This window comes from Vulpes vulpes, chromosome 8, assembly GCF_048418805.1.
Source record: "Vulpes vulpes isolate BD-2025 chromosome 8, VulVul3, whole genome shotgun sequence".
NCBI classification, from domain to species: Eukaryota; Metazoa; Chordata; class Mammalia; order Carnivora; family Canidae; genus Vulpes; species Vulpes vulpes.
The window spans coordinates 28210158-28235971 of record NC_132787.1 but is presented as its reverse complement, the minus strand read 5'-3'; the positions used below and the strand labels follow the sequence as shown (position 1 = coordinate 28235971).

The following is a 25814-nucleotide window of genomic DNA, read 5'->3' as shown; positions in this document are numbered from 1 at the left end:
GCCCTATGTATAATAAACTGCTACTCTAACGAATGTTTTCTTACAATATTTAAACCATTAGTACATATTAATTTTAACTAACATGGAAAAACTGTGTAGCCAGAAAAATACAGATGAAGCTATATATGAAGCCTATGTTTATATATGATACAACAGTGTTATTTTTTCCATTATTTTTCTATTCTCTGCTTCACTTATCTCTGCTGTAATATTTATTATTTTCTTTCCTTTTTCGAACATTGGATTTAGTTTGTTATTCTTTTTCTAGGTTCTTCAAAATAAAGTTATGTTATTTTTGTATTTCTTCTTTGAATGTAAGAATGTACTGCTATAAATTTCTCTCAATACTGCTTTTGTGGCATCTCATAAGTTTGGTATGGTGTGGGTTCATTTTCATTTGTATCAAAATATTTTCTAATTTCCCATTTGATATTATTTGACCCATTGTTCAAAAGTGTTAATGTCTATAAATCTGTTAATTTTCCAGTTTTCTTTCTGCTATTGATTTCTAGTTCTCTCCCATTGTGGTCAGAAAATACATGCGGTATGATTTCAGCCTTTTCAAGTTTGTTAAGACTTGTTTTGTGACCCAACACTTGATCTATGCTAAAGAATGTTCCATGTGTTCTTCAGAAGAATGTGTATTCTCCTGCTGTTGGGTAGAATGTTTTGTATTTATCTGTTAGGTTCAATCTGGTTGTTCTATACACTATTAAAAGTGGGCTATTTAAATCTTATGGTATTATTGTGTTGCTGTCTATTTCTTTCTTCAGTTCTGTCAATGTTTGCTTCATATATTTGCTCCAATTTGGGGTGCATATATACTTATTATTGTTATATCCTCATGCTGAATTGACATTTTATCATTATATAATGTCCATCTTTATCTCTTGTTACATTTTTTGACTTAAGGTCTATCGTGTCCTATGTGTGTAAGGCAGCTTCTACTGTCTTTTGATTGTCATTTGCAGGGAGTATATTCTTCTGTCCTTTCACTTTCAGCCTATATGTGCCCTTAAATCTAAAGTGAGTCTCTGTAGGCAGCATATGATTGGATCTTGTTTTTTTATTAATTCAGCTATGCTATATCTTTTGTTTGTGGAGTTTAATCCATTTAAGGTAATTAATGATAGGAAAGGACTTAACTCTTGCCATTTTTTCCACTGCTTTCTATTCTTTTCCTCTCTTGCTATCTTCTTTTGTGTTTTGTTGATTATTCGTAATGACATACTTTGATTACTTTATTTTCTTTGGTGATATTCTGTAGGTAGACATTTTCTTTGTGGTGACCATGGGCCTTATATAAAGCATGTTATATCTGAAACACTCTTTGTTAAGCAGATAACAATTTCAGTCACATACAAAAACTCTATTCTTTTGTCCACTCACCACACTTGATATTATTGATATCACAAATTATATCATTTTGTTTTTACATATTTTTAATAATAAATTTATTTTTTATTGGTGTTCAATTTGCCAACATACAGAATAACACCCAGTGCTCAACCCGTCAAGTGCCCCCCTCAGTGCCTGTCACCCATTCACCCCCACCCCCGCCCACCTCCCCTTCCACCACCCCTACTTCATTTCCCAGAGTTAGGAGTCTTTATGTTCGTCTCCCTTTCTGATATTTCCTACCTATTTCTTCTCCCTTCCCTTCTATTCCCTTTCACTATTATTTATATTCCCCAAATGAATGAGAACATATAATGTTTGTCCTTCTCCGATTGACTTATTTCACTCAGCATAATACCCTCCAGTTCCATCCACGTCGAAGCAAATGGTGGGTATTTGTCATTTCTAATGGCTGAGTAATATTCCATTGTATACATAAACCACATCTTCTTTATCCACTCATCTTTCGATGGACACAGAGGCTCCTTCCACAGTTTGGCTATCGTGGACATTGCTGCTATAAACATTGGGGTGCAGGTGTCCCAGCATTTCACTGCATCTGTATCTTTGGGGTAAATCCCCAACAGTGCAATTGCTGGGTCGTAGGGCAGGTCTATTTTTAACTCTTTGAGGAACCTCCACACAGTTTTCCAGAGTGGCTGCACCAGTTCACATTCCCACCAACAGTGTAAGAGGGTTCCCTTTTCTCCGCATCCTCTCCAACATTTGTTCTTTCCTGCCTTGTTAATTTTCCCCATTCTCACTGGTGTGAGGTGGTATCTCATTGTGGTTTTGATTTGTATTTCCCTGATGGCCAGTGATGTGGAGCATTTTCTCATGTGCGTGTTGGCCATGTCTATGTCTTCCTCTGTGAGATTTCTCTTCATGTCTTTTGCCCATTTCATGATTGGATTGTTTGTTTCTTTGGTGTTGAGTTTAATAAGTTCTTTATAGATCTTGGAAACTAGCCCTTTATCGGATACGTCATTTGCAAATATCTTCTCCCATTCTGTAGGTTGTCTTTTAGTTTTGTTGACTGTATCCTTTGCTGTGCAAAAGCTTCTTATCTTGATGAAGTCCCAATAGTTCATTTTTGCTTTTGTTTCTTTTGCCTTTGTGGATGTATCTTGCAAGAAGTTACTGTGGCCAAGTTCAAAAAGGGTGTTGCCTGTGTTCTCCTCTAGGATTTTGATGGAATCCTGTCTCACATTTAGATCTTTCATCCATTTTGAGTTTATCTTTGTGTCTGGTGAAGAGAGCAGTCTAGTTTCATTCTTCTGCATGTGGATGTCTAATTTTCCCAACACCATTTATTGAAGAGACTGTCTTTCTTCCAATGGATAGTCTTTCCTCCTTTATCGAATATTAGTTGACCATAAAGTTGAGGGTCCACTTCTGGATTCTCTATTTTGTTCCATTGATCTATGTGTCTGTTTTTGTGCCAGTACCACACTGTCTTGATGACCACAGCTTTGTAGTACAACCTGAAATCTGGCATTGTGATGCCCCCAGCTATGGTTTTCTTTTTTAAAATTCCCCTGGCTATTCGAGGTCTTTTCTGATTCCACACAACTCTTAAAATAATTTGTTCTAACTCTCTGAAGAAAGTCCATGGTATTTTGATAGGGATTGCATTAAACGTGTAAATTGCCCTGGGTAACATTGACATTTTCACAATATTAATTCTTCCAATCCATGAGCATGGATTTTTTTTCCATCTCTTTGTGTCTTCCTCAATTTCTTTCAGAAGTGTTCTATAGTTTTTAGGGTATAGATCCTTTACCTCTTTGGTTAGGTTTATTCCTAGGTATCTTATGCTTTTGGGTGCAATTTTAAATGGGATTGACTCCTTATTTCTCTTTCTTCAGTCTCATTGTTAGTGTATAGAAATGCCACTGACTTCTGGACATTGATTTTGTATCCTGCCATGCTGCCAAATTGCCGTTTGAGTTCTAGCAATCTTGGGGTGGAGGCTTTTGGGTTTTCTATGTAGAGTATCATGTCATCGGTGAAGAGGGAGAGTTTGACTTCTTCTTTGCCAATTTGAATGCCTTTAATGTCTTTTTGTTGCCTGATGGCTGAGGCGAGGACTTCCAGAACTATGTTGAATAGCAGTGGTGAGAGTGGACATTCCTGTCTTGTTCCTGATCTTAGGGGAAAGGCTCCCAGTGCTTCCCATTGAGAATGATATTTGTTGTGGGCTTTTCATAGATGGCTTTTAAGATGTTGAGGAATGTTCCCTCTATCCCAACACTCTGAAGAGTTTTGATCAGGAATGGATGCTATATTTTGTCACATGCTTTCTCTGCATCTAATGAGAGGATCATATGGTTCTTGGTTTTTCTCTTGCTGATATGATGAATCACATTGATTGTTTTAAGAGTGTTGAACCAGCCTTGTGTCCCGGGGATAAATCCTACTTGGTCATGGTGAATAATTTTCTTAATGTATTGTTGGATCCTATTGGCTAGTATCTTGTTGAGAATTTTTGCATCCATGTTCATCAGGGATATTGGTCTATAATTCTCCTTTGCAAGCTTCACTATTAAATGTCGAGGTGTTGAACGGTTTTTATTGATTTTAGGGTGGGATCTCTCTATTTCCTTGATCTGAATGCCTGTTTCCCTTCCCAGATTTGGAAAGTTTTCAGCTAGGATTCGTTCAAATACATATTCTGGCCCTCTGGCCCTTTCGGCGCCTTCGGGACCCCCAATTAGACGTAGGTATTTCTTCCTCAGACTGTCATTTATTTCTCTTAATCTATCCTCATGGTCTTTTGTCTGTCTCTTTTTTTCCTCAGTTTTCCTCTTTGCCATCAACTTGTCTTCTATGTCACTCACTCGTTCTTCCACCTCGTTAAGCCTCGTCGTTAGGACTTCTAGCTTGGATTGCATCTCATTTAATTGATTTTTAATTTCTGCCTGATTGGATCTAAATTCTGCAGTCATGAAGTCTCTTGAGTCCTTTATGGTTTTTTCTAGAGCCACCAGTAGCTGTATAATAGTGCTTCTGAATTGGCTTTCTGACATTGAATTGTAATCCATATTTTGTAACTCTGTGGGAGAGAGGACTGTTTGTGATTCTTTCTTTTGAGGTGAGTTTTTCCTTCTAGTCATTTTGCTCAGTGCAGAGTGGCCAAAAACAAGTTGTATTGGGAAAAGGAGAAAAAGAGAGGAGAGAAAGAAGGAAAGAAAAGAGAAAAAGAAAAAAGAAAAAAAGGAAAAAAGAGAAGAAAAAGAGAAAGGAAAAAGGGTGGGGGAAGCAAACAGAAATCAAAAAAAAAAAAAAACGGGGAATATTTCTGTTGTGCGTCTAGCTAGCTGATCTTCTGGGGGAGGGGCCTGTTGTGCTGATTTTCAGGTGTTAGCACTTGGGGGAGCTACTCTGCCCCCTGCCTGGTGCAGGGCTCAATGGGGGTTGTTTACCCCGTGAGGCCCCAGGAGGAACAACCACAGTGGTGGTGGCCAGCTCTGGAGCCCTAGGGTCAGCTGCCGCAGTAACTCCAGAGCTCTCCATGCAGGGCCTGGAGGCTCTGGGCGGGGCAGGAGCGTCCTTGCTGTCCAGGGCCCTCCTGGCCTCTGCCTGTCCCCGGGGAGGTCGGCTCCTGGGCTGTGTCCCCGGCCCCTGTGCTCCCGGGCCTGCGCTGTTGGATTTGCGCTCCCGCCCCGCAGCCCCCTCTGCGGAGCCACCGCCCGAGCCCCTCCGAGCTGCTCCCAGGTCCAGCCGGGCGCACGCTCCAGCCCTTTAGGGAGCTCCGCGGTGCACTCTCCCCAGGGCACAGGTGTCTGTTAGTGTCCCAGGGAGCCTGAGGACATCCCCACCCTCCTGGGGTCCTGCTCTAACTCCCTGCGAGTCCCTTTCTGTCCGGGAAGGTTGGTGCAGCTCCTGCTTCTCCGGGCTGGGGCTTTCCTGTCCTGGGGGCACTCGCGGGGCCCATCCCCCTTGGATGCCTTTTGTTTCTTTATTTCTTTTCCCCCGTCTTCTTACCTTGATAGAAGCGCAAACTCTTCTCACCGTAGCATTTCAGCTGTTCTCTCTTTGAATCTCAGGCCGAATTCATAGATTTTCAGGATGATTTGAAGGTTATATAGGTAATTTGGTGGGGACAGGTGACTTGGGACCCTACTCTTCCGCCATCTTGCCGCTCCCCCCCGTTTTTACATATTTTTATGATTATAGTATTTTTCTTAACATTTTGTCCTTTACATTCTATACCTGAGTTTAGTTGTTCATGCACCATTACTAAAGTGTTTTACTGTATTCTGTATTTATCTACATATTTATTTATCCTTACCAGTGACCTTTGTCCTTTTTGTATGCTTTTGTGTTGCTATCTAGCTAATATCTTTTCAACTTTAAAGGACTGCTTTTAGCCTTTCTTGTAAATCAGGAGTCAATGTGATGAAATTCCTCAGGTTTTATTTATCTGGGAAAGTATTTCTTTCTCCTTTATTTTTGAAGGACACTTTTGCCAGATATAATATTCTTTTTATTTATTTATTTATTTTTATTTTTTATTTAAGATTTTATTTATTTATTCATGAGAGACACAGAGAGAGAGAGAGAGCGAGGCAGAAACTCAGGCAGAGGGAGAAGCAGGCTCCATGCAGGGAGCCTGATGTGGGACTCGATCCTAGGTCTCCAGGATCAGGCCCTGGGCTGAAGGCGGCACTAAACCGCTGAGCCACCCAGTCTTCCCAGATATAATATTCTTGATTAGCAATATTTTCTTTCAGAATTTTAAGTATATATCACCCTACCTCCTTCTGGCCTTCAAGGGTTCTTCTGAACCATATGCTGATGATCTTACGAGATCTCTCTTTTATGTGGTGGGTCATTTTTTTTTTTTTTTTTTTTTTTTTAGCTGCTTTAAAAATTCTTTGTCTTTGGCTTTTGATAATTTGATTTTAACGTGTTCTAGTGCGATCTTCTTTGGGCTCATCCTAATTTGGTTTGTGGGGCTTCTTGAATCTAGATGTCCGTTTCCTTCCACACAATTGAAAACTTTTCATCCATCATTTCTTATAAGCTTTCTGCCTCTTTTTCTCTATCTTCTCTTTCTGGGACTCACATACTATGTATATTTCTTCAGTTGATGGTGTCCCATAAGTCCTCTAAGGTTTCTTTACTATTCTTCATTCTTCTTTTTGTTCCTCTGATTGAATAACTTCAACTGACCTATATTTGAGTTCACTGATTCTTTCTTCTGCTTGATCAGGTCTACTCTTAAACCTTTCTAGTGATTATTTTTTCAATTCAGTTATTATATTCTTCAGTTCCAAAATTTCTATGTGGTTCTTTTTAATATTTTCTGCCGCTTTGTTTATAATCTTATTTTGTTCATGCATCATTTTCCTGAGCTTGTTGAGCATCTTTATGATGATTATTTTGAATTCTCTGTCAAATAATTCATATACTTTGATTTACTTAAGGTTAGTTTCTAGAGATTTATATTATTCCTTTAGTTGGACCATATTTCCCGCTATCTTTGCATGCCTTATTACTTTGTACTGGTGTCTGTGCATTTTAAAAAAATACAGTCTTTATAGATTGGTTTCATACAGGGAAAGAATGTCACCAATCAGCACAACTAAAGATTTGGGGGCCTTTCAAACCTTTTCTCTCCTGTGGATTTGTGTGTTGTAAATTCCTAATTATGGAGATTTTGCTTCTTTTTTCAGAAATTTATAATTTCTTATTCCCCCTTGTGTCTGTCTGTGGTACTACAAGTCCCCAAGTGCGGCTGTAAGCTCCCCAGCTCTTTTTTGTTTGTTTGTTTGTTTTAAGATTTTATGTATTTGAGAGAGTGAGCATGAGAACAAGAGGGACAGAAGGAGAAGGAGATTCCCCACTGAGCAGGGAGCTCAGCAGGGGATCATGACCTGAGCTGAAGGCAGATAATTTGATAATTTGATTTCAAAAGAACACACTGAACCACCCAGGTGTCCCATCCCCAGCTGTTTTTGTTTCTCAGTAGCTCCATGGCATTTAGAGTATGCCAGGTTTCACTATGCTATGAGTTGGGTAAGACAGAAACCAGTCCCTCAGGCCACCATCCAAAGAGCTGGAATACTAGACACATACTCCAACTCTTTTTTTCCCCCCAAAGAAGCCAGAAGTTGGAGATTTTTTCCTGTTCATTTTGCACAGTGAAGGGACAGTGGCAACTGAATTTGTGTTGTGCTAGTTCAAACCATTGGCTTTGCTCTCAGAGGCTCCCAAACTGGCACCTATTCCTATGCAGCATTTAGATTTAGACAGGACAGAAACTAGTCCCTTGGATAGCTTCTTAAAAAGTCTGAATGCTAGACATATTTTCCAGTTTTCTCCTTCCTACCCCAGGGAAAAGCTGGGAGTTGGGAGTTTCCTCCTGATTACACTGCATTCTGCTAGGTAAGGAGTTCTGGAAAAGGAGTGCCACAAAATTTCTCACTGATTTCTATGTTACTTATCTGGAGTGCAAGAGCTTTTAATTTCTGAATTTCTCACAAAGAGAATTAATCTGTGTATTGTTGACTTGGGTTGTTTCCATGGGGAAAAGAAAGTCTGGGGCTTTCTATTATACCATCTTGCTGATGTCACCCAACATAAATTTTTTAAGTAATTTTTAAAGCACGCTTTACAGCGCCTGGGTAGCTCAGTCAGTTAAGCCTTTGCCTTTGGCTCAGGTCACAATCCTCAAATCCCAGGATCAAGTCCTGCATTGGGCTCCCCACTCAGTGAGGAGTCTGCTTCTCCCTCTCCCCACTCTCATGCTCCCTCTCTCTCTCTAATAAATAAAGGCTTTTAAAAAGATGAAGTTTGCTTTATACAAGTAGGTATAAATTTATCTTTTGACTTTTAACTTATAAAAATGATTGATCCATATAGAAAACTGGTTTCTTTATGGTTTTTAGCTTATGGAATCTTTTTTTTTTTTTCCTAGCTATAAAGCATTTTCTTTTTCCTGTTGCCTTACATATGCTGGAAAGAAGTTGTGTCAAGTGAGAAGCTACAGAAATATTCCATTCAAAAAATTGTTTTTTCTCTTGATCAACTGGAATGAAACGTAAGTTTAATCTTTATTTTGGCAGTATCATTTATCTAAAAAAGATCAAGGATTATTTTTTCCCTTTTTTTCTTAGGTAGAAGGTATGATTTTTTTTTTTTTTTTTGTAAATATTGAAAGTTGATGTGATTCAGTGATGGACAAATACATTCATGCTAATAGATAACGGGACCATAGAGGTCAACAGATAAAAGTCCATTGAGAAACCTAGAGAAATGTCCAATCCACATTACCTAACTGATCAAAAAAGGAAATTGGAGAAAACAGAATTATTAATCCTTCACAGACTGTGGATATAAGAGATACCCTCTATTGGGGATTGGGACAAGTAGAATCCGGATATACCAACGACGAAAGAAATACCTAATAACATGTACTCATGTACTGTCTTTTCCCATGAAAGCCAATTATACATTTATTAATACAGGCAAGTTTTTTGATAATAATTATCTATGCATGTGTAAACTACCATCTAGTTTTGGGTGACTGGCTCCTACTTTCTCATTGTATAGAGGCATTAAATAAAGATGAAAAAAGGACCTTCTTAACACAATTCATTTGTTCTTGCTCTCCTCTGTCCCCCTCCCACCTCCTCAAGTCCTTACTTTACTCAGAATCTCAGGGGGCTCACAGGCCCTATCTATGGCTACTTCGTGATTACTTCCACTTTTCCTTGCTGTTCCTATGACACTGTTCCACTAGCTATCAGTCATTTCTCTAGGGTTTCTAATACTACACAGACAGCCAATTTTCTTTCCACCTCATATAGAAGAAAACTAACCCACTGTCCATCAGCCCTTTCACCGGATCTGGCTTTCTTGGGAGATGATTTGACTCCCCGGTATTGTGCTTTTTCACTGAGAAATATGTGCTGCAATTTCTGGGACTCTCAGGATGGCATTATATAGCACCATTTATCCTAATCTTAGTGTTACCACAATCAATGGGCACATGACATGTGGCCTTCAATTTTTTCCTTCTATGCAAAAGCAGTTCCTCTTTCCTCTAGGACTATGACATTTATCTTCCCTTCTTTGATTAGATTCTTAATTCCTTTGACTAAAGACCTGATCTTCAATTACAAAATCCTCTTCTATTGCACAGAATGAATTCTGCTTGTAAAATTCTTCAGTGGTTCCCCAATTTTCATAAGGTAAAATACAAATCCTTTATCAAAGCACACAAGGCTCTCAGTGGTTTGGCCCCTGCCTACCTCTGCACCTTTGTCTCCTAAGTTAGCTCCACTCCAGTCATTCTGTATCTGATCTCTTTACCCTAATTTAAACTGAGAAATATGCCTCTACAAGGGGTCTTCTTCTGTGAAGAGCACAGTGCCTTTACTGCCCACCTTGGGAACACCTAATTATCTTTCAAGACACTTTTTCACCTTCTCTGTAAACTCCTTTTTGTATCATTGAAATAATTGGCCATTTTTGTTGGTTGATGTGAACCTCGGTCTCCTCACTTATGGTCCCTTACTGAATGTGTTTGCTTATATTTCTGTTTGCTTTTGTCATATGATACAAAGATCTTTTTGCTTTGTTTTTGTCATTTTATTTTCTTTTTAAAATTGTTCATTCTGTCAATAGCAGCATAAGCAGATTGAGATAAAGAATTCAGTAAGTGTTCTTCAGCAAATGAGTGAATTTCATGTAACAAGTGATTCTTTTAAAAATGTTATTAATCTGCTCAATGACAAAATTATTCTTCTGACTTAATTAAAACTTACTCCTAGCTATTTCAAAAAATCAGATTAATTTTCAGCTGATGGATATGTGCTATGATTTAAACAATTCAAGAAAAAACATACTAATTCTAAAGTCAATTTTTTAAAAATCTGCCTCCCCCAAATTCCCCAAAAAAGTTGAAAATCATTAGTGTTCTTAGAAAAACTACACTGATATATTATTCTTCTCTTCCTTCAGGACTGTACATGTATTATCTTTCCTGTGGGTTTTTTGCTTCCCCCAATAGTATAGTTAGTGACTTCAACCTAGAATCATTTTATTTCCTTTCATTTAAAAAATAGTTATTTACCATTCTTAGGTGCCTGTTGTATTTTTATATATTTTATTAACATATATCTATTAACTATAATTGATTATACATTTCATTACTAGACTGTACACTTAAGGACAGAAACTTTGTTGTTTAGTAATATATGACATAGATTTTGACTACATATTTCAATCATCATAGTATATCCCAAATACATTATCTCACCTTAACAATAAAAATATGAATCAGATATTATCATCCTTTTTTAAGGATCAGAATATTGAGGTTTATAAAGCTTAATTAACTTGCCCTAGGTCCCACAATTAGTAAATGGCAGAACTACTGCTCAGACCTACTCTGACTCCAAAGCTAATATTTTTACTGTGATTTCTACACTGTTTCTTAAAACATATAAAATCCTTGACAGAATATTTATGTTTTGTAAATACTTCTTGCATCTTCAATTTTAAAGAACAAAGTTCTATTCCATTCTCTTACCAGCAGCCACCTCATTTACCCCCTCTGCTTTAGGGCAAAACCCTTCCAGAGAATTGTGTATATTCACTTTGTTTAGTCTTTTTTTTTTCCCCCTCTGCTCTAAAATATACTCTAATTAGGCTTTCATCACCTCTGCTTCACTGAAATTGCCCAATGGAATCACTAGTGACCTGCACAGTTGAATCTAGTGTTGATTTCTCAGTCTTCATCTTACATGATCTATTTAGGAGCATATAGCACTGTTGATCTCACCCTCAGTCTTGGCTCCCATATTCTTTTCACTTTCCTTCTGCTATACTGGACATTCCTTCTCTATCTTCTTTTCTTTCCCCAGGCTGATCATGGTCTCAGCACTATGCCTCTTTTCTGTTGTATTTACCTTGCTTCTTTATTTCTCTCTTATCATTACATAGCATAAAATGCCATCTATATGCCAACATCTCCAAAAATTATATCACAAACCCAGTCTGTGACTCCATACATATACATTCAACATGTCTAAAACAATACTCTTAACCTTACATTCCAAACTTGTTCCATCCATGGATAGCCACCCTGGATGATCCTTTTCAGTTCCGGTTGTTCAGGTCATATCCTTACTCTGAATCTCCTTTTCTCAGACCCCATGTACAGGAAATCCTACAGGCTCTACCTTCAAAATATTTCCAAACCATTACTTCTCATCACTTTCAGTGGCCTAGGCCCCTATTCCCTCTCCCCTGAATTACCACAGTAGCTATATAATGGTCTCCCTACTTCTCTTGCAGCTCCTATAGTCCTTCTCACACAGTGGCTAAAGTGATTTCTTTTAAAATATAAGTCAGGCTATGTCATTATTCTGTTTAAAAATCCTGAAATGGCTCTCTGTTTCATTCACAAAAATCAAAGTCCTTACAGTGGTTCATTGTTATATATCAGTATTAAACATTGTGAGTTCTAAACATTGTGACTTTATTAAGTTTCCCATTATCACTATGAAAAACTTACTCCAATCTTAGGAAAACTATCTCTGATAGAAGAAAAACACATTTCAGAAAACTTTTAATAATTATTCCTTTTCAACAGTAGAGTAAGGCAAATATATGGTTAAAACTTAAGGTCTATGACAGCTGCTTACGTAAAAAGAAGGAATTCAACTCCACTTATTGAATTGTCCCTTAAAGTATTTTTCTTCTTTTTTTTTTTTGTCTAAAAGTTCATTCATTTGACTTATTTACTAGCTATGTAGAAGCTAAAAAAAAAAAAAAAGATTTCCCAGTGAGTGAGAGATTATTCTAGCTTTAAAAGTCCATATATATTCAAGAAATGAATAAATATTTAGGGAGCATGTATTCCTACCATAGAATAATTTATTTTTATTAATAAAAATGACAAACTGGAGATTGACAGTAACTATTCACTGTAACTTAATGAATTTTTGTCATTCTTGATATGAAAGCTCACTAATAAGTGAAGTTATACATGAAGAAGCCAGACTCAATGAGAAAAAGAATACTGTAGATTATGAGAGGAATAAAGTGAAATTATAGCTTCCATTCTAGCATAGATATATGAAAACTGAATAGAAAATCAATTACAAGTAAAAGAGAGAACATTCAAGAAATAACTGCATTCCACAAGATCATTAACATTTTGTGTTGAGTTTCAGAGCTTCCTTTAAGCTGAGAAGTATGTCCACATTATCTTTTTTTTAAGATTATTTATTTATTTATTCATGAGAAACACAGAGAGAGAGAGAGAGAGAGGCAGAGACACAGGCAGAGGGAGAAGCAGGCTCCATGCAGGGAACCCAATGCAGGACTCGATCCCGGGACTCCAGGATTACACCCTGGGCCGAAGGTAGGCGCTAAGCCGAAGGTAGGTGCTAAATCGCTGAGCCACTCAGGGATCCCCATGTCCACATTATCTTAAGTAAATATTATGAGTAGGAAAGAATGAGAGAGAAAAGAAAGACTTCTGTATATCTTAATGTAAAACAAATTAATTTTTTAGTAATATAAATTTTGCTAATCTTGAAAAAATAGTTTAGCACCATAGTGTTTCCTTTATTTTCCTTTCCTACTTTTGATTAGAATTAAATTTCATCTGTCTACAATGGCTAATATAAATTATTACATCATTGATTGAAAAACGAATGTATTGCTGATATACAACCTACCATTTGCCACCTATTCTTATACAATGTTTGATCAATTATATGGATAAGGAAAAATGATGCTTGTTAGTCATAGGGCCAATATTTGAATGCAGACATATCCAGATCCAAACTTCTGACTTGTCCTCTCCACACAGGTTACATATTGACATCTCAGCATTATTATCAATTCAATTATATCATGCCCTGCATATATTACCCCATCCCAATTTCCTCTTTCTTTTATATTTCTGTATTAAAGTTATCCACTATAACATAATATAGAAGCCTAGAATTTATCTTGAATTCTTCATTATCCTAATCTACTAATATGCTGTCAGTCAAATATTAGTTATTCATTTTACCTCTAAAATAGCCCTTCTGTCTTCCCTCTTGTTAGCTGCTTTATTGCCACCCTGGAACTGGGGCTCTTTATCATAGGGAAGAGCATATTGGAGAAATGGATGTGTACTTCCTCAAAGTCAGTATAGTCACTAGGCTGAATTGACTCCTCATTATTTCTTAGGCTGGATATTGGCCCATCACTCATAAAAGGGGGTCACCAATGTCTTATCAGCACCTCAAATAAGGACTTCTCCCTACTTGAATTAGACAGCCAGCTCCTAATATGAGAAGATGCTCAATATTAACCTGAGTCCTTAACTGGGCCAGGCTCAGTCAGCACCTTCCAATTGGACATTGCCTTTGGTCATCATCAGTCCTGTACTAATTACCTACTGCTTAGACAATTTGATGTCAAAATTCAACTGGGAATCACAAAGCCAGTGGACTCTGCTTATATTCCTCATACCTAATACATCAGATATCATACAATACAAGCTATCCCATTTCCTCTTCCAGTCACTTTTCTTCTTTTTCCCATCCCTTGGTGAAACAGTTCCCCTGATTCTTTACTTATCTGCTAACCTCTGTTCAGTTTTTCCATTTCTTCCTAGCATTCTCATTTTCTAGTGAACATACTGCTCCATCTAAGCTTCTGGATGTCTTTCATTTTTCTTGTCTCATATATAGATCTCTCCTAAATGCCATATTTGTCTTGATATTTTTATAATAGAATATGATCATTTCTATATAACAGATGACTCCAGAAAGGAAAGAAAGGTATCCTTCTCCCTGCTCACCATTAGAGACCTCAAATCACATTATTAACTTTCTGTCAAAGGTTTTTCTTCTTGGGTACTTAAACCACCCAAGTATACCCCTCCCAGTCTTTATAGTGTCATTTGGAAACTTATAGATATTCTCTTTCATATATTGATGGATTCAGTACCTGAATTCAAGTTTTTTTTTTTTTTTTTTTTTTTTTTTTTATGATAGTCACAGAGAGAGAGAGAGAGGCAGAGACACAGGCGGAGGAAGAAGCAGGCTCCATGCACCGGGAGCCCGATGTGGGATTCGATCCCGGGTCTCCAGGATCGCGCCCTGGGCCAAAGGCAGGCGCCAAACCGCTGCGCCACCCAGGGATCCCCTGAATTCAAGTTTTTCTCACCATTAGCAATCCTGTGTTTATTCTTGGCCAACTGTTTTGCCCAATATCTACAATCTGTCCAGGGTCTGTATTTGAATTTCCTTCACCTATCCAGAAATTGGTATGTCCATTACATGTTAGCAATAATTCCCCAAATGCCTGGATATCTCATCATTACCCAAAATGGTTCACATTTAAAATTGTAAACAGCTCTATACTTGTATATGTCTTGTTCAAATATTCACTTTTGCCATTAGGAAAAAGCTTAAATTCCCTTGCTGGGTATGCAGAGTTCTTAAATATTCTGGCAACTACCTACCTGTTCAACAACATCCTCTATAACTTCCCCAACCAACCTGACTATATCCCTCATTCGCCACAATGAGCTACTCACCATTTCTCAGCTACACTTAATCTTTCTGTACATAAATGACTTGTCTATATACTTTCCTCTTCCTGGAATATTCATTTCCAAATCTGTATCTAATTGTAGCCAACTTATTGTTTAAGACCCATTTCAAATTATTTCCTTCCTTCCCGCATTTCCTAAGACAATGTTAGTCATTTTTTCCTCCCTGTTTACAAAGAGTAAATGCTTAAATCATTGTAATTTTTTAAAATAAGCTTACATGTCAAAATTATAATTAAAGCAATTCCGATTGATTGGATAACCAATCTCATTACTCTGTGTATTTCTGTCAAATTTCCATTTTAAAAGATCAAACACAAAAGTTCAAAAGGATCCCTCAATTCAAATAGTTAATTTTATCACATACCATTATATTACCAAAAAAAAAAAAATATCTATGGAAATATCATTGTAACTGGGTAGATAATCTTACTTTTACCTTTTATTTTAAGGATCAACTTTCCTCTTGAAATAAAGTCACTCCCAAGGGAATCCATGCTTACTATAAGATTGTTTGGGATTGTCTGTGCAACCAATAATGCCAATTTGCTGGCTTGGACTTGTCTTCCATTGTTTCCAAAAGAGTAAGTATATCAGTTTTTTTTTATTAAGAAAGCTCCCCTGTCAATAAAAACCTCCTTGGAAATGACTATTTTGCAGTATATGGCATAATGAAAAATCAAGAACACATTTTGTTCCAAAATTGAGGTAGCTCAATATAAATCATGACTATTGAAAGTGGAACTGAAAAGCAAAAATGTAGAAATGGCTTTATAAACAGGTCTCATGCTCAACTTGTCAACTGGGTCATTTATAATAAAAAGATATTGGCATGACCAATTTCAATTGCTTTTCCTTTTCTGACCAGCCAGTTTCTCTGGCATTAGTAATTCAAAATGACTTAGATCAATACTGTCATTTAGAAACCATGTGAGTCATGGAATTCTGGCTGAAGTTAAATTATACAGTGTGACTGGTCTTCTGATCTTTCATTGCCAAGAAGAAAATATTTGGTAACTTTAAGATGAATTTTTTCAGAAAAGTAAACCAACTATAAGTTCAGATACTCTATCAGAACTAATGGCCATTGCAAAATTAACTCATGACTTAACCATAACGATTTGGAACAATTAATACTAGATTTTTTGATAAAGTCAATTATGTGGTTTCCTGTGCTATTAAGAAAACAATATTTAAAATTAATCAGCTTAATTATTTTTCACATGGCAGGACTTGCTTTACAACCAAATCACAAAATACAGGACCTTCAAAAAATTAGAATGTATATTGCTATTTTAATATTGTTATAAAGAATGTTTACAACATATAAAATGATAGTAAGATATAAATAATATAAAAATCCTAAGAAAATTCTTTATCAGTTTTTGTTCCCACATTTAGTCATTATAAGTAAATTATCATCAAAACAATCAAGGTAAATCTTTAAGATCATCTTTTTGGATTAATCAGGCAATAGCCCATTTCTGCATATATTTTTCTTGAGGACAGTAATGTATTTATCTTTGTGATATCTATCATCTAACATTGTAACTCTTATAAATAAGCAATTGGTAGAGGTTTTTTTACTAAAATGAACTAGAAAAAAAATCAGGGGTTATACTATATGTTGGCAGATTGAATTTATATAAAAAATGTAAAAAAAAAAGTCAAATCATATAGGAGATTTAGAATAAAGTCTCAAAAGTCTGTAAGAAACTTAGCCTGAGGTGCCAGGCTGGCTCAGTCGGTAGAGCATGTGACTTTTTTTTTTTTTTTTTTTTTTAAGATTTATCTATTTATTGGAGAAATAGAGAACATGTCGGGGGGGAGGGCTGAGGGAGAGAGAATCTCAGGCCAACTCCCCACTGAGCATGGAGCCCAAGGTGGGGCTTGACCTCACAACCCAGAGATCATGAGCTGAAATCAAGAGTTGAAATCAAGAGTTGAATGCTTAACCAACTGAACCATCCAAGTGCCCCAAGCAGGTGACTCTTGATCTCAGGGTTGTAGGTTCAAGCCCTATGTTGGGTGTAGAGATTACTTAAAAATGAAAAAAAACGAGAGAGAGAGAGAGAGAGAGAGAGAGAGAGAAAGAAAGAAAGAAAGAAAGAAAGAAAGAAAGAAAGAAAGAAAGAAAGAAAGAAAGAAAGAAAAAAAGAAAAGAAGAAAAGAAAAGAAAAGAAAAAGAAAAGAAAAGAAAAGAAAAGAAAAGAAAAGAAAAGAAAAGAAGAATGAATTTAGCCTAAAAGGAATACCTTCTACTGTTAAAAGATATTTCAAAAATCTGATGTGTGGGCTAAGAACTTTCATTATTTTCTCACTAGGAGCATCTCTACAAGTGCCCTTCCTTTTTTTTTTTTTAAGATTTTTAAAATTTATTTATTCATGAGAGACACACACACACACACACAGAGAGAGAGAGAGAGAGAGAGAGAGAGAGAGGCAGAGACACAGGCAGAGAGAGAAGCAGGCTCCATGCAGGGAGCCTGATGTGGGACCAGATCCCGGGTTTCCAGGATCACGCCCTGGGCCAAAGGCAGGCGCCAAACCGCTGAGCCACCCAGGGATCCCATATAAGTGCCCTTCCTTCTCTTGAGTGAGTTTTTAAAAAAGTTTTAGTTGCTGTATTTGTAACATCTAGCCTGTTTGTAGAATAAAAATTCTAGCTACTCACTAAAAAAATTCAGTCCATTTTATTCCCTTCCATAATTTAATACAATACTTTGCACATAACAGGCAGTCAATAAACATTAAATATATGAGAAGTTTGGAATGTATCTGTCTTTCAGACTAAAATTCAAGATTTTTTTTCTAGGTAGTTATGATAGTAAAAATACTACCTCCATGTTGTTTTGTCATGTATCACTTACCATTAGTAAACATTTTTAGGTGAATGCTCATCTTTAAGAAATGCCATCTAGGACTGATACGAGGTAGTGTTTTCCTAAGGGAAAGTGATTGAAATTGTGAATGATGAGACATTACATCAGAAAACAAAACTTATTTCAATGAACATTTCGATAAGCATTTGTAAATATATTTCCAGAAGATCGTTTCTCATGAAAATCTGCTTCTCTCCTGGGCTAAACAATTTTAAGAAATCCAGATCTTTTCAAGACATCAAAAATCCATCATGTAGGGCAACTAGGGAGTGTGATGACTCCCACTGTGTTCATTGCTCTGAGTGACAGAGATTTTAACCCTATTTATTTGATGTAGGTATTTCCAGATCATAGCAAATAGGCCACTTAATTTCATTTCCTTTCATAGAATGACCCCTGTCCATAAATATTTCATATTAAATCTGTCACTTATTACAGTTTGAATTGCCCTTACCTAGCCATGTGGAGTTGTCATAAACACTTATATCTTTATTTTTTCCTACCTACATACAACCTGAAATTATATAGAATTAAAGGCTTTTTATCTCTTTGTGGTTTCCAAAAGTGGTTTGCAGAAGAACCAACAGGTGATTAAACTCAGATATATCAGTTATGGCTACATCGGGAATGTCTACAAATAAAAATAAACTTCAACATTTTGAAGCACACAGATTCATCCTCAGGTCTATAAAAAAAATCCCAAGTACAAAGGTAAAATTTTGGCCACAGAAGTTTCTATAATCCTTTCTTTTGCTGATAGGACTTCCATTGCATTTATATTCACAGTGCCTCCACACTGCAATAAGAAAGTGTTTTTCCTCATCTCAACAATTTCTGTGAGCTACCTTCCCTACTAAAATTCAGCACAAATAGTGTGGTAGTTACTTAGCATTTCTAAATTGTGGTAAACTCCTTCAACACAAAAATCCTCAACATTGAACAATAGATTCTCCTGGGGAGATTTTTAAATAAATCCAAAATCCAAATGCTGCCAAATATTCTGATTTAATTGGTCTGCAGTGGGGCCCAGGTATTGGTATTCCCAAAGCTCTCCCGATATGTTAAAGCCTACAAAAATTAGAATATTTTCAGATGTTCAAAAGAGAGCAAAATTAAATCCTAATTTCAAAATAACACGATTCCTTAGATTATTGCCTGAGTAGCCAACCCTGACCCCACTGTATCTTATCATTTCAGATACATCCTCAAAATCAAATATAAAAAAGTTGTGGATGAGAATTATTTTTTTTTAGAATTCTTTATTGTGCATCCTTCCTGTCCAAGAGAGACCCACAGAGTTTAAGTAGTACACATATCTCATTTACAGATGAAGATCTTCATTATAAAGTAAGGTTAAGGAGCTTTTTCTAAGTCACCAGGCTGCTTGCAAATAGAACAAGAACCAGAATGCAGGTCTGACTTCTCTCTCCATGTATTACTATCTTAAGCTGCCTCACTTCCTGCCTTTAGGTGTCACACCTTGCTCCATGAATGCACTGTGACAATCTCACCAACATATAGTGAAGTTCCTGCCCCAGCTTTGCCTACATTCTGCTCTTGGGCATGAAACCTGTTAGACCTATGATCAGCAGAATCCCAAGTAGTTTTATAATGTCAGGTCCTATGGACATGCTGGCTTCCCAGATAGTCTTTTCTATTCTTGGTTGCAGAATGCCAAACCATGAATGCACGTAAAATCCTAAACCTAAAAGTGACAATAATTATTTTATTCGAACCTACAGGAAACAGGAGTCCAGAGAAGGTAAACCAACCCATCTGTTCTCCTGTTGTCACAGATTTGGAGTAGATTTTTCTAGGCATAGGAATTTATACAATATTGAAATCAAATAAATCCTTAAAGATATTCCAGAACAAATATTTTGAAATGTTATATTTAGCAGTATGGCCCTCTTTCTAATGGCATCTAATTCAAAAATCTCAGAGTATAAGAATGATGACCAGTCCATATGTTTTGTTGAGTGAGTAGTGGAAGAGGGAAGAATTTAAAATCCTGGCATCCAACCTGTTTGCCATCTCTTTACCACCTTTCTAAAGTCTACCTCCTATCATCAAGCCATATGAAATATAAAACTCCTTTGAAAACCACTGATTTTATCCATGAAGTTCAAAGAAGTTAAACTCAGGCTACTTAAAGGGTACAGATGTCCTCTGGTGTTTTGTTTTGTCTTGTTTTTCACAAAAGAAGCTGTTTCTCATTTCCTATCTTCATCATGTTTTATTTTGTTTGCTTAATTTTAAATTGACTTAATAAATCTTTTAACTGTAGTAATATAAAAATTACTGTGGTCCCCACTGGCCAGGGTATTAACAGGTTCTATTTTCATCTTCTTCCTGAGACCACCATCTTTGATGCATTCCTTCACATCTTAATTCCACTAATTATCTTCATAACCGCATACTTTCTTTCTATTTACAGAAGTCTTTGGGAATTTATTAGATATTACATATACTAATATAATGTATAAGATATTAAAAATATCTATTTATAGAGATATTTGCAATATCTCAAAAGATGTTTAAGTACAATCCATTATCAGAAAGTAAATTAGCTAATATTAAACATACAGAGAGCCCAAAGAATGGTGCCAAACATCCTTTCCCCCTTGAATTGCCTTGAAGTCTATCCTCACTGTTCTCTATTGCTTGATAAGTCTTATACACATACTTGATTTAAATGTTCTGACTTTATTCTGCACAGTATGCCTCAGGGTTAAAGCCATGGCAACGGTTAATCCAGACTTCCTCTAAGGAGAGTAATAACAGATACTGACAGGTATTCTTGAGTCCCCTCATCCATTGTAGGAATTAGCTTAGATCACTGAGATTTTCAAAGTGAAGTATGGCCAAGACATATAAGCATAGTAAGGTCATAAATATAATTCATCATACAACTTAGAATGTGAAGTAAACTTCAATAAATAAATCATGCTTTTCCTTATGAGGCCCTGCTCTGTAACTAATGAGAAAAAAGCTTTACACAAATGATAAAATATTAGTTGATTCAGTAATTTAAATAGTACTTTTGGAAATACACAGTCTCTTTTGGGTAAAGCATTCAGTCACTCAAATAGCTACCTGACATCCTGATTCCCTTTCTAAGATAGTATCTGGAATCACAGGATAAGAAAGGAACAGATGCTTTGGCCTGGTGACTTCTGATATCCAAATCAAATGTGTGTTTTAAGCTGGCGATGCTTGTTACAGCTAGTGCAGCTCATGATTGGGGCTCTTGTAGCTTGGCTAGGGCTTACTGGCATTCCCTGAATGGGCTCTCTCAGGTACTATAAAGCCATCTGAGGTTTAACTGTGACTCCCAGTAGACATCAGCTTAGGTAGTTCAATTAGATGCCCTTATCACAGAGACCCCTTTTCCCCACCACAGAACCCTTTTCGGGGTAGCCCTCACCCAGTATTTTTAGCTGTTTCTACATCTCATCCCTTCTATAGAGAAACCAAAGAAGGCCTAATAAAGCTAAACTCAGGAACTCCTTCTGTCTCTTTGCCATGTGGCCCAAGTTTAAGGTCATGACACAAGTAGTTACAGGAGTAGCTCAATATATAATTTTCCTCCAGGTGTTGAAACATGGAGAGCTAAAGGAGCACCCTCTGCTGCCTTGAGCTATGCTCATTTATCTAACACTACTCTGCATTTGCCTTCCAAAGGCAGAAGAGGGGTAGACTGGGACACTTACATCTGCCATACTCATTCTTTTTCCACTTTCTTTATCTTCTGCTTCCCATCATCTCCAATTGCCAGAAAATGGTGTCAGTCTCCACTCAATATGCCACATCTTCCTTCCTCCTTCCTGTTAACCCTTCACCATGGACAGAATATTTTCTATAAATACCATGGAGAACATTAATGTCTAAGCCCTCCAAGGTTGGTATTAGATGTGCTCCTTCATTCTCTTGCATTCTGCCTGAAGCTAACTCAAAACTTTTCCCAAGCAGATGGATGCTTCACGCCATTTGGGGGAAGGTTGTATACTCTATCGTGAAAAATTAATAATTTTCTAATCCTTAGAGCATTAATCTGACTTGTAGGTTGCTAATACCATCCCCTCTGGATTGGTATACCAAAAAACAAGTTTTACTAGCTGAAGGGGGGGGGGGATGGAAAAAAGGGATAAAGAAAATTCAAAATTCATCCTGCTTAGAATAATAATCCCAGGTCATATAAAAATATCTGTCCAATAATGTTTACAAATTACACTCCCTTGGATAGATTTTTTCTAACAATATCTTTAGACATGGAAAATAAAGAAGCAAACCTCAGAAAGTTAAAGATTTAAAGGCAGCTCTATTTGTTGGATTTTTCCTTCACATTTTGCATAGTGTCTACTAAAGGGAATAATGGAATTTGATAGTATTTTTTTTAGTTTCAAGTTTTTATTTAAATAATAGTTAACATACAGTCTGATATTAGTTTCAAGAGCAGAATTTACTGATTCTGCACTGATACAATACCCAGTGCTCATCAAAGCAAGTGCCCTCCTTAATCCCCATTGCCCATTTAACCCATCCCCTGACTACCTCCCCTCAGCAACCCTCAGTTTGTGCTCTATAGTTACGAGTCTATTTTATGGTTTGCCTCTCTTTTACCCCTCGTGTTCATTTTTAGTTTCTTTTTTTTTTCATTTTTAGTTTCTTAAATTCCATATATGAGTGAAATCATGTGGTGTTTTTCTTTCTCTGACTGACATTTCACTTAGCATACTACTCTAGATCCATCCACATTATTGCAAATGGCAAGATTTCATTCTTTTTTATGGTGGGGTAATATCCATTGTATGTATTTACCACCGCTTCTCTATGTACTCATCAGTCAATGGACATTTGGGGCTCTTTCTGTAATTTGTCTATTATTGATAATACTGCTATAAACATTAGGGTGCATGTATCCCTTTGAATCAGTATTTTTGTACCCTTTGGGTAAATGCCTAGTAGTACAATTGCTGGATTGTAGGGTAGATCTATTTTTAACTTTTCGAAGAACATCCATACTATTTTCCAGAGTAGCTGCACCAGTTCACATTCCCACCAGTAGTGTAACAGGGTTCCCTTTTCTCTGCATCTTGGCCAACATCTCTTGCTTCCTGCATTGTTAATTTTAGCCTTTGTGACCAGTGTGAGATGGTAGGTATCTCATTGTGATTTTGATTTATATTTCCCTGAGGATGAGTGATGTTGAGCTTCTTTTTGTGTGTCTGTTGCCCATCTGAATGTCTTCTTTATAAAATGTCTATTCATGTCTTCTGCCCATTTCTTAACTGGATCATTTGTTTTGGGGATGTTGAGTTTGGTAAGTTCTTCGCAGATTTTGGATACAAACCCTTTAATAGATATGTCATTTGAAAATATCTTCTCTCATTCCATAGGCTGACTTTAAGTTTTGTTGATTGTTTCCTTCGCTGTGCAGAAGCTTTTTTATCTTGATGAAGTCTCAATAGTTCAATTTTCCCTTTGTTTCCCTTGCCTCCCAGCAATGTGTCCAGTAAGAAGTTGCTACCGAGGTCAAAGAGGTCGCTGCCTGGATTCTCCTGTAGGATTTTGATGGTTTCTTGTCTTACATTTAGATCTGTGATCCATTTTGAATTTATTTTTGTATGGTGTAAGAAAGTAGTCCAGTTTCATTCTTCTGCATATGGCTGTCCCATTTTCCCAACACCTTTGTTGAAGAAACTATCTTTTGCCATTAGAAATTCTCTCCTGCTTTGTCAAGATTAGCTGACCATATAATTGTGGATCTATTTCTGGATTTTCTATTCTGTTCCATTGATTTAAGTGTCTGTTTTTGTGCCAGTATCATACTGTCTTGATGATTACAGCTATGTAACAAAGCTTATGTTGAAGTTCGGAATTGTGATGCCACCAGCTTTGCTTTTCTTTTTCAGAATTGCTTTGGCTATTTGGGGTCTTTTGTGGTTCCATACAAATTTTAAGATTATTTGCAATAGCTCTGTGAAAATGCTGATGGTTATTTTGATAGGGATGGCATTAAATGTGTAGATTGCTTTGGGTAGTATAGACATTTTAGCAATATTTGTTCTTCCATTCCTTGAGCATAGAATGCTTTTCCATTTCTTGGTGTTATCTTCAATTTCTTAAGTGTTTTATAGTTTTCAGAGTACAGATTTTTTACCTCTTTGGTTAGGTTTATTCCTAAATATCTTATGGGTTTTGGTATAATTGTAAATGGGATTGATTCCGTGATTTCTCTTTCTGGTGCTTCATTATTGTTGTCTAAAAATGTAACATTTCTGTACATTGATTTTGTATCATGTAACTTTAATGAATTCATGTGTCAGTTCTAGCAATTTTTAGTGGTCTTTCGGATTTTCTACTCACAGTATTTTATCTTTTGCAAATAGTGGAAGCTCAACTTCTTCCTTGCCTATTTGGATGCCTTTTATTTCTTTTTGTTGTCTGATTGCTCACACTAGGACTTCCATTACTGTGCTAAATAACAGTGGTGAGAGTGGACATCCCTGTCTTGTTCCTGACTACAGAGGAAAAGCTCTCAGTTTTTTCCCCATTGAGGATGATATTAGCTGTGGATCTTTTGTATATGGCCTTTATAATGTTGAGGTATGTTCCCTCTATCTCTACTTTGTGAGAGGTTTTTGTCAAGAATGGCTGCTGTACTTTGTCACATGCTTTTTCTGCATCTATTGAGAGGATCATGTCGTTCTTATCCTTTCTTTTATTAGAGTAGGGTATCACATTAATTGATTTGCAAATATTAAATCACCCATGCAACCCAGAAATAAATCCCACTTGATCGTGGTGAATAATATTTTTATTTCGTCCAGATTGTCCAATTTGTTGACATATAATTTTCATAATATTCTGATTATTTGTATTTCTATGGTGTTGGTTGTGATCTCCCTTCTCTCATTTGTGATTTTATTTATTTGGGTCCTTTCCCTTTTATTTTTGATTATTATGTCTAGGGGTTTATCAGTTTTATTAAATTTTTCAAAGAACCAGGCTCTGGCCTCGTTGGTCTATTCTACTGGTTTTGTTTATTTGTTTCTATATCATTTATTTCTGTTCTAATGTTTATGGTTTTCCTTCTGCTGGATTTAGGCTTCATTTGCTGTTCCTTTCCCAGCTCCTTTAGGTATAAGATTAGATTGTATTTGAGATTTTTCCTGCTTCTTGAGGTAGGCCTGAATTGCTATATAGTCCCTCTTAGGAACACTTTTGCTGCATTCCAAATGTTTCAGACTATTGTGCTCTCATTTTCATTTGTCTCCATATTTTTTAAATTTATTCTTTAATTTCCTGGTTGACTCATTCATTCTTTATTGGGATGTTCTTTAACCTCCATGTATGTATGGCCTTTCCAAATTCTTTCTTGTGGTTGACTTCAAGTTTCATAGCCTTGTGGTCAGAAAATATGCATGGTATGATCTCAATCTATTTGTACTTCTTGAGAACTGATTTGTGACCCAGTATTTGATCTATTCTGGTGAATGGCCCATGTGTCCCTGAAAAAAATGTATATTCTTCTGCTTTAGAATGAAATGTTCTGAATATATCTGTTAAGCCCATCTGGCCCATTGTATCATTCAAAGTCATTGTTTCCTTGTTGATTTTCTGCTTAGAAGATCTGTCCATTGATGTAAGTGAGGTGTTAAAGTCCCCTACTATTTATTGCATTATTATCAATGAGTCCTATGTTTGTTATTAACTGTTTTATGTATTTGGGTGCTCCCAAGTTGGGGAGAAAATACAATTGTTAGATTTCTGTTGGATAGACTCCTTTATTTTGATATAGTGCCTTTTGTTACAGTCTTTGGTTTAAAGTCCAAATGTCTCATATAAGTATTTGCTACTCTGGCTTTCTTTTGAGTCTATCTGCATGAAAAATATTTCTCCATCCCCTTACTTTCATCTTAGATGTGTTTAGGTCTAAAATGAGTCTCTTGTAG

General features: G+C 36.5%; 1 protein-coding gene across 5 annotated transcripts in view; it reads left to right on the top strand.

The window, feature by feature from the left end:
- PIK3C2G (phosphatidylinositol-4-phosphate 3-kinase catalytic subunit type 2 gamma) overlaps nucleotides 1-25814 on the top strand; it is a 364684-nt gene that overhangs the window by 104555 nt on the left and 234315 nt on the right. For all 5 annotated transcript variants that reach the window (XM_072765938.1, XM_072765941.1, XM_072765940.1 and 2 more), the window contains exons 12-13: nucleotides 8324-8446; nucleotides 15427-15558. In XM_072765938.1, the coding sequence (XP_072622039.1) occupies nucleotides 8324-8446; nucleotides 15427-15558 (255 nt within the window). The remainder of the gene's footprint in view (nucleotides 1-8323; nucleotides 8447-15426; nucleotides 15559-25814) is intronic.